General features: G+C 41.7%; 1 protein-coding gene across 1 annotated transcript; it reads left to right on the forward strand.

The window, feature by feature from the left end:
• Window positions 1-8,014: 8,014 nt before the first annotated feature.
• On the forward strand, window positions 8,015-14,077 carry anp32a (acidic (leucine-rich) nuclear phosphoprotein 32 family, member A). The gene is made up of 7 exons (XM_060911916.1): window positions 8,015-8,187; window positions 11,035-11,184; window positions 11,289-11,411; window positions 12,065-12,263; window positions 12,371-12,489; window positions 12,598-12,652; window positions 13,213-14,077. Exons 1-7 carry the CDS (start codon window positions 8,134-8,136, stop codon window positions 13,275-13,277), a joined length of 765 nt encoding a protein of 254 aa, XP_060767899.1. The 5' UTR covers window positions 8,015-8,133; the 3' UTR covers window positions 13,278-14,077.
• Window positions 14,078-15,045: the final 968 nt, after the last annotated feature.

Here is a 15,045-nt window from a genome sequence, read left to right on the forward strand (position 1 = left end):
GCTGGAAACTGTTCCATTGGTATTCAGATTCAGTCGCGAGATGAGGTTGCCAGATCTCTCTATAAAAAGGTGACTTTGCGGTCTGAATCTGTGGAGTATTCGTAAGCGAGGACTGGCAACCAGCAGTGGGTTGCGCACCAGCTGATCAGAACTCCAATGGAAAAGAAGCGTGTTAGTAACTGTTTATCTTGATTGGCTGTAACCTTGTAAGTGAAATGTTTGGCAACAATAGCGTTGTAGCCTGCCTACCCCCCCCCCAAAAAAAACCTCTTTGGATCTACACGATTCACACAAGTGACCTATTTTGGGACCAAAACGGCGAATTTCGCCGAAAGGTGAGGAGTTTGCATGTGTGTAAAACCAGATATAAACAATATTCAGAAACATTGCCACCTTCTCTGGGCCCGAACTCTTTTACGATGGACTGAGGCGAAGAGGAAAACTGTCCTGAGGTCTGACAAATCAAAAGTAGAAATTCTTTTTAGAAGTCATGGACACCACGTCCTCCAGGCTAAAGGGGAGAGGAACCATCCGGCTTGTTATCAGCGCACAGTTCAAAACCCAGCATCTGTGATGGTATGAGGGTGCATTAGTGCACATGACATGTGTAGCTTGTACATCTGGGAAGGCATCATTAATGCTGAATGATATATACACGTTTCAGAGCAATATGTTGCCATCCAGACAAAATCTTTTTCAGGGAAGGCCTTCCTTCTTTCAGCAAGACAATGCCAAACCACTTTCTGCACAGATTAAAACTGCATGGCACCGTCGTAAAAGAGTCCAGGTGCTAAAGTGGCCTGCCTGTAGTCCAGACCTGTCTCCCATTTAAAACATTTGGTGGGTTATGAAGTGCAAAATACAGCAAAGGAGACCCCAAACTGTTGAGCAACTGAAATTGCATATCAGGCAAGAATAGGATAACATTTCTCTTTTAAAACTACAGCAGTTGGTCTCCTCAGTTCCCAAACGTTTACAGTGTTGTTAAAAGTAGAGGTGATGCGACACAGTGGTAAACATGCCCCTGTTAAAACTTTTTTAAAATGTGTTGCTGACATCAAATTCAAAATGAGCATATATTTTTCAAAAAATAAGAAAATTTCTCAGTTTCAACATCTGATATGTTGTCTTTGTAGTATTTTCAATGAAATATAGGCTTTCCATGATTTGCAAGTTATCACATTCTGTTTTCATTTATGGTTTGCACAGTGTCCCAACTTTTGTCGAATTGGGGTTGTATTTTCAGAGAATTGTGACAAAAACAAACAAAACAAAACAAAAACCACAGTCTGTAAGAGACACACTTTTTTTTTTAATGAAAATGCAATGACTAACAGACAAAGGTCATGGTGCAGCTCTGCAGGTTGTCAGCTCTTTCCAAAAGAAATCATCTGTGTTTTTAGTCACTATTTACTTTTTGTACTCGACAGAGTATTTACTTCTGTCAGGTCAGGGGGGTTATGCTTGAAAGGAAATGTTATTAAATGTTAGTAATAGCCAAAGCACATAATGAACTTTTTGTAAAAACCTATAGCTGGCTTTTTTCGTGGTATATGAGACATATTCCATTCAGCTACTCGTCTTCGACTCGCTCAATATCATGCCAACCGAATGGAATATATCTGATATACCACTCAACGCCAGCCAATATTATTTAAACAGAGAACAAAAATCTAAAATATCTCAGATGAAATGTTTGCTTTTCTGATTGTAATATTCGATAATAACATGTAATCAAGCTCTTTGCTTACATAAATGTGTTTTACCTCTGTTTTATTTCCTCTGAACAACTCTGGAGCCTCTTACACTACGTTCACACTGCAGGCTGAAGTGACTCAAATCCGATTTTTTTGCCCATATGTGACCTGTATCCGATCTTTTATTGACAATATGAATGACACAGATCCGATTTTTTCAAATCCGACCCAGGCCGTTTGGATATGTGGTCCTAATTCCGATTCCTATCCGATCTTTTCATATGCGACTTCAGTCTGAACCGCCAGGTCGCATTCATCCGACTTACACGTCATCAACAAGCCACAAACGTCACTATTCTGCGCTGAAGTAGGCGGCGGGTCTCTCAAAAAAAGTTACAACAACATGGCGCATGACATCAATGCGACTCCGCACCCACACGTTCCTTTGAACGGAGGTTGCAGTCACTACCCCGCAGAACGCCTGAGCCAAAACCCTTGCCCTCTTCCTTCTCAACCTCCTCCTTAACATCAGGCTATTGTGCATGTTCTGGCTCCGTCGCAACAACAACTGCATCATCGCCAGGTACTCCATGCTGGCTACTGTCATACACAGGAAACTTTAGGTTACTTCCGTAAACACTGGCCATGCTCACTGCGTGTGACGTCGTCGTATCCTGCAATGCGCATGCGGAACACTTTTAGGTCGCTTTTCATTCATACTGAGGATCACATACAAGTCGCATATATTTGTTAATGTGAACGACCTCACAAAAAAATCGGAATTGAGCATTAAGCCTTGCAGTGTGAACGTAGTGTTAGTTACGACACACACTCCTATCCTGCCTTCTTCAAATCAGGTCTGGAAACTAAGCAGCTCATGAAAAACCTTGGATTTCTTACTTTTGGTTCAATCTTCTGTTGATTTCACCTTCTATGTTGTGCTATGGGTGGTGCAGCAGATAGTGTTGCTGCCTCAGCTCTGGGGTCCCTGAAATCCTGAGGTTACTCTCTTACCCTGTCCACACTAGGGATTTTTTACCGATAAGAAACTACTTTCGTACCGCAACACCTGTCCGCACTAGCAACTATACCGGTACTGTAGTGGTATAACTATATCGGTACGAAACCCACAAATGTATGGGTTTTGTACCGGTACAGCATCGGTACTGTAGCGCTTCGCTGTAGTGTGGACAGATGAAGCGGCTCTGTATCGATACAAATATAATGCACAAGCGCGATGAACCATTCCTACATCTTCCGGGTTATTCATACAATACAATACGCACGTGCTTTCCAGCTGTAAATAAAACGTCAAAATGGCTCAAAACAACCGTGGAGCTACGTGGAGCAAAGAAGGGGGGACAAAGGGAGGGAGGGGGAAAGAGGGAGGAAGAAAGGAGGAAGAGGGGAAAAGGGAGGGGAAGAGAAGGAAAGCGGGAGAAAGGGAGGGGAAGAGAAGGGAAGAGGGAGAAAGTGAGGGGGGAGAAAGGGAGATTCGTTTTCTTTGTTTCTTTCTCAACTGCCTCGTGCGTTTTATACAATTCGACTGAATAAATGGCCACCAGAAATACAGACTGTACATTGACAACAAAAAGCACACACACGTTGTTTCATCCGCCATATTCTCGGAAGGAAGTTACTCGGTAACCACGGAAACATTTCGCGCACGCGCATTTCAACTTCCGTGAAAGAAAACCGCAAACATTTCTCGCTAGTGTGGACAGATGCACTAAACTGTACCGGTATACTTTGTATCGATACAGTTATACCACTTTCGTACCGGTATAAGTGTGAACACAGCATCTGTGTGGAGTCTTTGTGCATGTTCCACTTGTGTCTGGGTTCTCTGGGTTCCTCCCACCTCCCAAACATATGCAGGTAAGTGGATTGGTTGGTGTGAATAAGTATGTGAATGGACTGGCATCCCATTCAGGGTCAATCACTGCCTCACTCCTAGTGTACCTGGGATCGGCTCAGAATGCATAATAAACTGCATAAATGAATAAATCCTCATCTTCATCGTCTTCTTTTCCCTTGTCCAGCACTGTTGCCAGGTCGGGGTCCATGTGTATTGATCCACTTGTCATATTAATTGGAGCATAGTTTTACGCCGGATGCCCTTCCTGCCGCAACCATCCCATTTCTGGGCTTGGGAAACAACCATTCACACCTTTGGACAATTTAGAGTAGCCAATTAGCATGTCTTTGAACTGTTGGGGAAACCAGAGGAAACCCGTGCAGACACGGGGAGAACATGCAAACTCCACACAGAAAGGCCCCCGTCGGCCATTGGGCTCGAACCCAGAACCTTCTTGGTGTGAGGTGACAGTGCTAACCACTACACCATCGTGCCACGGCATAAATGAATGAGACCATCAATGATGGTGTAGCTCACTCCGGCCCCGTCTATTCCAGAAGGAACGATCTAAAGTGGGCCACCTTGCGCAATAAATGTTGCAAGCTACAGTATATACAAGCTACGGTATATATAGAAGCTGTATACACCCTAGGAATACCGACCTATTTGCCAGAAAGAATCCAAAACAGTGAGGAATTGACTGAGAAGAAACGATTTTTGTTGAACTGTTCATTAAGGCTTAATTAGTCCATAATTTCATTAATAATTGTAATGAAGCAAATCTGGGTAGAAGTTATATGCACCCTAGGTACCCCGACCTTCATGCCAGAAAGAATCAAAATCGGTGAAGAACTGAGGGAGAAGAAGTGATTTGTGTGGAAACTGCTCGTTAGGGCTTAATTACTCCATATCTTCATTATTAATTGCAATTATGTAAATTTGAGTAGAAGATTATGCACCCCAGGCAGACCTACCTTCCTGCCAAAAAGAATAAAAATCAGTGAAGACTTGAGAGAGAAGAAGCGATTTTTGTGAAATGTGGACGCCAGATCGACAACACATAATGGCGTAAGCTCATCGCCTGTTGACCGGATGAGCTAATAAATGATTGAATGAATGTTGTATTGCAGCATACAGCAACATTTCATTAACATTGCTGATTTTTTTGTTGCTGTTTCCTTTGTTATTCATAAACCATCAGAGATGCCAAGTTGTACACTTAAGTATTTCTATTTCACTCCAAAACATTCTTGAGGTACGGGTGGCACGGTGGCGTAGTGGTTAGCACTGTCGCCTCACAGCAAGAAGGTCCTGGGTTTGAGATGGTAGTAGGTACCATTTTTATGATGGTCTTTGGTATGACCAGACCGTGAATAGAACTCACGATCTCCCGATCGAGAGGCGGACACGCTACCACTAGCTGGTAGTCCAAAGACATTCAGTTAGTGGCTCTAAACTGACGCTAGGTGTGAATGTGAGTGTGAATGGTTGTTTGTCTCTGTGTATCAGCCCTGCGATAACCTGCCGACTTGTCCAGGGTGTACCCCGCCTGTTGCCATGCACAGGATAAGAGGCTACAGATAATGGATGGGGGCGGCACGGTGGTGTAGTGGTTAGCGCTGTCGCCTCACAGCAAGAAGGTCCTGGGTTCGAGCCCCGGGGCCGGCGAGGGCCTTTCTGTGCGGAGTTTGCATGTTCTCCCCGTGTCCGCATGGGTTTCCTCCGGGTGCTCCGGTTTCCCCCACAGTCCAAAGACATGCAGGTTAGGTTAACTGGTGACTCTAAATTGACCGTAGGTGTGAATGTGAGTGTGAATGGTTGTCTGTGTCTATGTGTCAGCCCTGTGATGACCTGGCGACTTGTCCAGGTTGTACCCCGCCTTTCGCCCATAGTCAGCTGGGATAGGCTCCAGCTTGCCTGCGACCCTGTAGAAGGATAAAGCGGCTAGAGATAATGAGAGAGAGAGATAATGGATAGATGGCATTCTTGAGGTGTGAAGCAGCGCCATCTGGTGGCTTCCCTCAGCAGTGCACAGTCTGATAAAGAAGAACTCAGAATGCCAGCCTACTGCAGACACGTGTAGGAATGAGTCTACGCAATACTGTATATATTTAGGCATTGCCATGCATGTTAGAAGTAGCCTATAAAAGAGTCCATCTTAGATTTAATCTTATAGCCTAAATATGCAAATACCCCTTATACATATAAGAATATAAAGTGCATAGCATAGTAAGTACAAATCCAGCATTCTGTATGGCTGTGTAATAAATACGGTGCTTCAAACATTGACTGTATTGTCTTAAATTTCAAAAAGGAACCCATAAACCAAATGTATTATATAACACAGCAGCAGAGGGTGTTGGTCCTTGGATTGCACTGGGTGAATCACCGTCTTGGTTTATGGTGACACGTCATTAAAATCTCCTTTGCATCGTTCTCAGCACTTTTGCAGATGCACGGTTTGCGTAGGTGCATCCTGTGCATCATCACACAGGGTTGCTTCTCGGAGCATTCATAGTTTATGCAAACGGTGCTTTGTGTAGCTACTGTTACACCACAGATGTGCCCTTTGAATCATTCCCAGCCTAATTCATTTCCTTCAGACGTCCATCAAGGCAGTGCTCGAGTGCACAGTTGACCGTGTCTATTCCTGTGACGTTTCCATCCGTTCACGGTGCGTGGAGAGAGGGGTCGCGTGCCCCGACCAGGGGCTGCGTGTGTGAGAGAGAGCGCCGTGGCTTTGCGCACCTCGCGCACGCAGTGTGTGCGAACAGCACGCGCGCTGCGGCAGCAAAGGGCGCTCCGAGCACGCGGCAGACAGACACACACAGACACACCCAGAGGAGAAAATGCTCTCCACTAATGCGCAAGTACACTCCAAAGAGCTTGAGATGAGCCTTGCTTGCGCCAGTCGGAATAAGTGGCCAGATCGAGAGAAGAAGATTTTTTTTTTAAATTTCCTTCAAAAAGGCAAAACATCCCTGCTATGAACAGAAAAAAAATCATGATAAAAAGCGAGACTCGTCTGTGCAGTGCGCTCACTCGAGCTGGTGCGTGTTTCTGAAAACAATCATGCGCCATGCAATTGCTCTATTTTTTTTTCTAAGGGGTAGCGGAGCGACACACAGAAATCACCACAGTAATAGGTAACGTCTATTATTATATTTTTGTTCGTTTTAAACGTCAATAAATGGTATTCTCATTATTTGGAATGCGTTGTGTTTTGCAACCAAGATGGCGTCGAACAGTCAGGTGACCTTGTGTGTGTGTAATGTAATATATATATATATATATATATATATATATATATATATATATATATATATAATGTGTGTGTGTGTGTGTTTTCTAGTCTAGTTTTTATTATTATTATTATTATTTTACCTCCTGGCTGATGCGGAAGTGAATTCCGTCTTCAAATGCTATTGGCTGGTTTGAACTCTTGAGCGATAAGAATGGCTTGGTGGTTGGAGTGTGCCATGTGGCAGTCAAATGCATGTGACAAAACTGTTTTCAAAGACGAAACGGGGGACGGAAATCGTGTTGGATCTATTCCGTGGTGCCACTCGGGGCACGAGTGATAAAGAGCAGTGATCTCATGAGCATGCGTTCGCTATTAGAAGTCACAGTGTAGGTTAAACAGTGAGTTTTCAGGGTTATGAAATTTTGTAATTGGATGCAGCCAGGGCGACATGTTTTCTTTGCAACTCACGCATTATGATGTTAGATTTGACTACTAAACGTAAATATCATGTGTTTGTATTGCATCCTGTTTCATTATGTGTGTGTTAAAAGAGCAGATTTGTTTGTCCGAGTTGGGGGAAGGAAAAAAAATGCGACTGAACTTAAACTGGTGCTTGCCATTGTGCACTCCATCCACAATCGACTTTCAAAGGGGGAGGGGTCCGTTTATCATGACACTGTGCTATGTAACATAACATAACATGTGTGTATATATATATATATATATATATATATATATATATATATATATATATCCTAAATTGATTGCTTTCGTGAATAATTTATTTCCAAAATACACTCACGGTGAAGCATGAGCAACTATTTCTGTTTGGTGGTCCAGACTAATGCGATTCTTCTTCAGTGTTTCTCCTCACATCATGCTGCGTTGATTCAGTTCACTGAATTGCATTTTCTATAAGCACTGTCCTTATAGTCCTGACAGCAACCCAGCTATCATGACGCTTGTTTGGTTTAATCTTTGGCGCCTTCGCCACTTTGGGGTGATTTTAACGCATAGATGTCACCCGTCACCCTAAAACAGACTTTACAGGATCAACCAAACCCTTTCCCGCTGTAAACCCCACCCGATTTCAGGTCGTGCGTTGATTGGTCGTGCGTCCTCTGCTCGAGCCTTCCAGACTTGCTTGCGCGTTTGTGATTGGCCCGCGGTGACGACAATCCCACACCCAAGTTTAACTCCCGCCTCCTGCAGGCGTCAAGTTTGGCAGACTGGCAAGCTCTAGTTTGTAAAGGGGCTATAGCTGAATGTGCAGCGAAGACTCCCAAGTCTTAACTGCGCTCTTTTATTAAATCCGTCACTCACAGACCCCCAGAATGGATATGAAGAAGAGGATTCATCTGGAATTGCGTAACCGGACGCCGTCGGACGTAAGCTGCTTTATGATTTTACCGACTTTTTAAAAACTAAAAAAAAAAAAAAAAGAAAGCCCGCTGCTAGAATAACCTCTGGTGCTGTGAGGGTAGGTGGATGGACAGCTGTGTAAGATGTGCACGCCGTCAACTTGATGTGTTGAATGAAAAGTTTGAGGTGACTTTGTTAACGCGGGGCCGCGGTCATAGTTCGGAATAAACTCGACATGTTTACACACATGGAGCAGGGCTTTCGCACTTGGCTCGGTTTTCTCAACTTTTGGACGCTTCTTTGCTTGCTGTGAAAGTAACAGTAACGCGCATTGTGTAGCTAGCTAGCGTATAAACAAGGGAAGCGGCATGAGAAGCCATATTTGTAACTTTGTAGCCCCGCTCGCGCCCTTTTCCTTTACATCCCTGGGGCTGCAAGGAGAGAGAGAGAGAGAGGAAGGAAAAAAAACCCTTTCACTATTTATTCAAACCGCTTTTTTTTTTCTCTTCGTTTCCAGATGAATCCCAGGCGTCTGGGGGTTCACCTGGCGAGTTGAGCAACTTGTAGGAGAAATTTTTAAATCGCTGTGCACGGGCGATGGAGCCAGTAGTGGTTGCCAGTCTGTAATTTGTTTTTAGGATGTATAAAGCCTGTTCTGACCTGAACAGATCTGCACCAAAAGTGAACGTTTATGGGTGGATAAACAGATATAGATATACGTGTGTGTACATGTACATATTATATTATATATGCGTGTGTGTGCGAGTCGAATCGAATCCATGCTGTGTGAAGCAGAAAGCACGCGATTCTGCCATTCGGTTTTCGGTTTTTTTAATATCGAGTTGCGTAAAAGGCGCGCGCGCGAAAAAAACCCCATTAAAACTGCATTATGTCAGAGACTGAAGATGTAACGAGAGAAGAAGCGCGTGGTAAAGACTAACCCTGATGAGTTGGGTGAATTTGCGCGCACACGCATACACACAAACAAACAAACACATACAAACAAAGCAAGCTTGTTGGTGTTTTCCGAAGTGTGAGCTCGGTTACAGATGAGATCAGATCAGATCAGAGCTATCTACTGTCTGTCTATAAACATCTATGCAGCGTTATTACCGAAGTCTTCCATAACGTGTGACGTTTTACAGTCCGACATATTGCGTTTTTCCACGTCTAGGACGACTCCAATACCTCGTCCTTTCTGATTTCCGAGCCCGTCCGATCTCCTGCTGTAGTCTGACTACTGTGCGTTGGAGATGTTTTGAGACGTGTGTGTGTGTGTGTGAGAGAGAGAGAGGAAAGCGCTACGCAACTCGGAGCGGCGCTGCTCCACTTCAGTTCCGACATCTAGGACAAGCCGCCATTTTAACCAGCAACAAAGAGACACAGCGTTTAACAGACTAAACGTACCGTTCCTGCAGTCGGTTACTAGAGTCCATCGTCGAGACCCTATTTGATACTTTTGTTCAAAAAACAAAAACAAACAAACAAAACCCCCCACACAAGCTGAAAATAAACAAACAATCCGTGGGTTTGTACACGGTAGCATTTCGGCTAGGTCGTGTTAGCTACCTGCCCCTCCTACTCCTGAATTCTTTAGCCCGTGTCCGGGGCAATTTAAAGCGATTTGATCACCTGGTGAAAACCCTCTGCCTTGTTCTGCGCCGTTTTGTTTCAGAAAGAAAACCAGGCGCCTGTTTGAGGCGTTTTAAGTGCTAGAAGGCGAATAGACGCGGCTGGCTGCGGAGGCGGCCATTTTGTTGTGTGAGGAGGAAAACGCGCGAGACGAATAGTCGGTCAGTGCTGTAGTGTGGAGTCCTGATTACTGAAGGATGGAGATTGAAGAAGCTCCACTGAAGCCACGCTGTGTTGTTCCCTCACTCACTGTGTTTAATTTCATATGCTGAGCCTAAATATCTATCCTAATGAATCTAACTGATGACGCATTCAAAGGATAAAGGTGCACCTTGAGTCAAATAGAGGAAAGTCTTTCATTTGAGGCATAAAGGTTCATCAGCTGTTCAAACAAAACAACCCAACTCCAAAATGGTGATATTTTTCACTTCTACATGCCAAATCATGATGTTCTTGGCGTGTTATATATTATTTACCAGCTGGAGGTGAAATACCGTGACCGTGGTCTTGAAAATAGAGGCCTCGGTCATGGTATTTCATGATACGGACCGACCTTAAGCTGGTCAATAATATATCTTATTTTTTTCTTTACCAAATTCTAACAGAAAATGAGAGCGCCCGAAAGACATGTTTAGAACAAACCCGCTACTCGGCTTTCTCCTGAAATGCTTTCTTTTATTTCGTCTTCGTCAGGGTAGTAAGACTCACTTTCGCTGTCAAGACTGTCGTTATCGCTATCCATGCTGTAAAATTAATGCTATTATACTGAGAAATGCAAAAATAAATGTTGTTGTGAACGAGTGAGTCGCCAATCAGAGCGCATGATTTGATGGAAACAGCACTGCGAAAAAAATAATGCATGTTTTCAGAAGTGTTCCAAGATCACCTCATGGAAAATCGCACCTTTTCTGTCAGGCCCTGAATGGTCAATAAATCATAAATAGTTCTGTGTATTAATCATGTCCGAATAATAGGTTAGAGGTGACTTGTTCATTAGGAATTGTAAGAGAAAACATCCCCTGTGTAATCCAAGCAAGCTACACTCTGAGTCAAAAGCTGGCAACAGCAGTGATCGGACTCAATTTAAGCTTGCAACATGAACCAGAAGTCAGTCCAACACCAAGCGCTCTTGACTGATGGAGAGCTGCAGAGTTGGACACTTGTACACATCTTGAACTTGGTTTTATTTCTAGTTTGTCAGTTTTTTTTATAGGTTAACAATGTTTTTCTATTATTATTAGGTGAAAGAACTTGTGCTCGACAACTGTCGGTCAAATGAAGGCAAAATCGAAGGCCTTACAGACGAGTTTGAGGAGCTGGAGTTTTTAAGCACAATCAACGTCGGCTTAACTTCAGTCGCCAACTTGCCCAAGCTTAACAAACTCAAAAAGGTACAAACGTGTTGCTCTTGTTGCATTAAACAAATGACTTATTAGAGCTTGCATTGATATTGTATTTGCATCTTTAACAAATGATTTTTTTCTTTTGGAAATAGCTCGAGCTTAGTGATAACAGAATCTCGGGTGGTTTGGAGGTACTGGCAGAGAAATGTCCCAATCTCACCCATCTCAACCTTAGCGGCAACAAGATCAAAGATCTCAGCACCATCGAACCCCTGGTGAGTTTTAAGGCCACAGAGGCTGTGCATGTTTATGGAAATTACTGAATACTTTATTGACTTCCTGGGTTGCAGTATGTGTCTGCCCTGCACCATAGAATAAATATTAACTGTTGTAGACCCACAGGCTCTTCTTGTGTATCCATCCTTTGTGCTTTGTCATTAAACCCATATGCCAGTGTTATAGTGAAGCAGTCATAACATCAGAGTTCCCAGTCTAGTTTTATGGAACCATTTCTTTCTTCTAAACCTATTTATTTATTTAAGCACAAGGCTGACATTAAACATGCCTTATACACTGGAGAAGCTAAACTGTGTGTGTTTTTTTTTTTTTTTTTTTAATATATTTTTTTCTTCCCCTGGTGGTTTAAATAGTAATATTCAAATGGCTAAAGACTACAATTTGCATTGTCGGCATAGTGTAACAATTTGGGCCTTAAATATATGTGCAAGCTACAACTGGTTTGTATTGTAATGTGCCTGTGGTGAGCGAAGGAAATTACACATTTAGCATTTTTTAGAGTTTTTTTTTTTAAAGCATTTTTAGACTATAATAAATGCATCATGCTCAGGTGAATTATCAAAATATACATTTCATGTTTTTGTATATAATAAACAATACATCGAATGATAAATATTTCCTGTTTCAACAGAAAAAATTGGAAAGCCTCAAAAGTTTAGACCTGTTCAACTGCGAGGTGACAAACTTAAATGACTACAGAGAAAATGTCTTTAAGCTACTGCCTCAGTTGACATATCTTGATGGTTATGACAAAGAGGATAAAGAGGCACCGGACTCTGACGCAGAGGCCTATGTCGAGGGATTGGATGATGATGAAGACGAAGATGATGGTATTGTTTATTCATTAACCACATGCACCATATGGCTACACAACATGTAATATAGTTTAGTTTAATAAAAGTTAATTCAGGAAAGTTAATATTTTTGCATTTGGTAGAAGTAGACGAGGAGGAGTATGATGAAGATGCAGCTCCAGGAGACGAAGATGAGGAGGAAGGAGACGAGGAAGATGAGGAGGAAGGAGAGGAAGAAGAGGAGGAGGATGTTAGTGGAGAGGTGAATGCTGCAGCACTTGTGTATTTACATCTTTGATGTGTAATGTTGTTTAAAAGGAAAAGTGTTTTTCAATGCGAAGGTTTTTTTTTGACAAATTTCTTGTGTTAGGAGGAGGAGGAAGAAGACTTAAATGATGGTGAAGTTGATGACGAGGATGACTACGGTAAGCAACTGAACTGTTTTATTATTATTTTTTAATTTAACCATTCTGAATTCGGCTACAAAACGAACATGCGTTTAAGGATGAGCACTCGGCATTAATATTCCTCAGTGTTTCAGTTGCAGTATGTTCTTAAAGGAGAATTTTACCTGTAATGGTTTTGTTAAAGGTCCAAATACAGCTGTATGTACTATTCCTATTTTGTTAAGGATGTAGATTAAAACCCATTATTTCCATTTGAAATAATACAAGAGCATGTAGTTTTACTACTAAAGGTCGTATAACAGCAAAATTGCTGCAGGTTAAGTGTGATCCTATTAAGTTTGCTTCCTAAAAGAAATATTAAGACTTGTTTTTAAAAGATCAGTCAAGTTTTACACTTTCAACAACTAAAAATGGTGATTTTTTTTTGGGGGGGGGTTAACATTGGTGGAATTCTCCTTTTAAGATGCACTTGTGATGTATTTAAAAACAAAGTAAAAATATCCATCAGTGGTTTAAATCTCAGGAACTTTCATTGTAATATAATGTGGTGTTATTTATTTTTTAAAAATTTGTTGCAGAGGAGGAGAGGGGACAGAAGAGGAAAAGGGAGTTGGATGAAGAAGGAGAGGAGGATGACGACTGAACATGCACTCTCGGGTTCCCTTTGTGATCTGACTGTTTTAACCCTCTGTTTCTATGTCCTAATGTCATTTTGCGGTGGTTTGGGGAGGTATGCAAATGGTAGGGGTGGGTTAGTAGATATACGAGGACACCGTTTAAATATTAGGGTTTTTTTTGTTTGTTTTTTTTAAACTTTGACCCCATTCTTTTTCTCTTAAACCTCTACAGACGGCTGGCAACACAGTGGAAATTTCCTATTGTCCGAAACAAAACTGAGTTTGCTCTTTGTAATTTTTATTTTCCCTTTACTGTTGATGCCTATACAGATTGCTGGGTATGACTTATGTATTTAAATGACAAAAAATACCAAAAACCTTTTAAAAACAGCATGTCTGGCTCTATTTTAAATTTGACTACTGGATTTCAAGAGGGTTTTCTTACCCACATTTTTTTAAAAAATCACACTTTTTTTTTTTTTTTTTTCTTTTTGTGTACATTGCGTCTCTTTCGTGTTATCGTCATCATGTGACGTGCTGTTCAGGCACGGAGGAGGCATCGGAACCTGCACAGTACAACCTCTCAATGTGATTATTATTATTATTATTATTATTATATATTTTTTTTTAATGTTTAGAACTGAATGTCTGCCCTTGTCAAATGACTCCTAGAACCCCTTTCTCCTTGCGTGGATAGTTCAGAGGTCTCGTGTTCTTTGTAAATAATGACCAAATATATTTTTTTCTATTCCCTTTGATAACGGCAGACATCTTTCACCATTAATCTCAGTTGTAACAGTTAACTGTAATAAAACAAATGAAAACACATGCTGCTGTAAAGTAATTGTGGCAAGCAGTGATCCAGCAGAATGTACTGAGCTCATGACAGTGAAACCCCTTTGATTTCTCCATCCAGATCATTAGTTAGTACATTATTGTGTAATGAAACTTGCACAACTGTGTCTAGTCTCACTACATATAAGTTTTTAGAAAGTTCCATCAAAATCAGCCTTTCGGTGAAATTGTAAGCTCAGGGAAAGGATTTTAGCTTGTGTGGGTTTGTTTTTTTTGGGGGGTCTTTTTTTTTCCCTGGATATGTGTGAATATTCAGAGATACTTTTGGGTTATTTTAAAGTGAAGGAATTCTGAGCTGTTGGATGGTTCGAAATTCTACATTTTTGTGTTTTTTTTTTTTTTTTTTTCTTTTCTTCCCCTCAGTCTGGATATTTTGTAAATATTCAGAGATGATATTGAAGTTATTTAAAGCAAAGGCATTCTGACCTGTATTTAGTGGCTCTAAATTATACCTTTTTTGTTTTTATTATTAAAATGAGAAAAGGAAAAAAAAAAGTTTAGACATGATTTGAGAAAGAAGTCAGTATTCTTGTTGATAAGGAGTGAATTGGAGATGTTGATGAAGATGGTGTTGGGGGGGAAAATTCATTGTTACTGTTCAGGTTCAGTCACACTGATCTTCCACAATGCCATTTCTCTTTTTTTTTTTTTAAAGTAGTCAAATGTGAGGCTTCACACAACTTGAAGGATAACGTATCAAAGCTCAGAAGGTCAATATCCTCTTCCCTGTGTAATTTTGTCTGCTGTGTGGGACATATGGACTCCGTGTGACTTTGGCCTGGCTCATGTCACCCAGTGGAGGAAATGGGTATTGCACAGGGACGACTCTAAGGGCCCTGAGTAGATGGGGCCCGAAAAGCATTATATGTGACAAAAATTATCCAGCAACATAATGAAAACTGTCTGGTACTAGGTAAAATATAACTTAACTACAACACT

The sequence above is a fragment of the Neoarius graeffei genome, chromosome 27 (genome assembly GCF_027579695.1).
Source record: "Neoarius graeffei isolate fNeoGra1 chromosome 27, fNeoGra1.pri, whole genome shotgun sequence".
Lineage (NCBI taxonomy): Eukaryota > Metazoa > Chordata > Actinopteri > Siluriformes > Ariidae > Neoarius > Neoarius graeffei.

Coding starts and splice junctions, on each gene's coding strand:
- anp32a (XM_060911916.1), top strand. CDS start 8,134: ATGGATATGAAGAAGAGGATTCATCTGGAATTGCGTAACCGGACGCCG. Junction 8,188..11,034: donor GTAACCGGACGCCGTCGGAC/GTAAGCTGCTTT, acceptor TATTATTATTAG/GTGAAAGAACTTGTGCTCGA. Junction 12,264..12,370: donor TGATGAAGACGAAGATGATG/GTATTGTTTATT, acceptor TGCATTTGGTAG/AAGTAGACGAGGAGGAGTAT.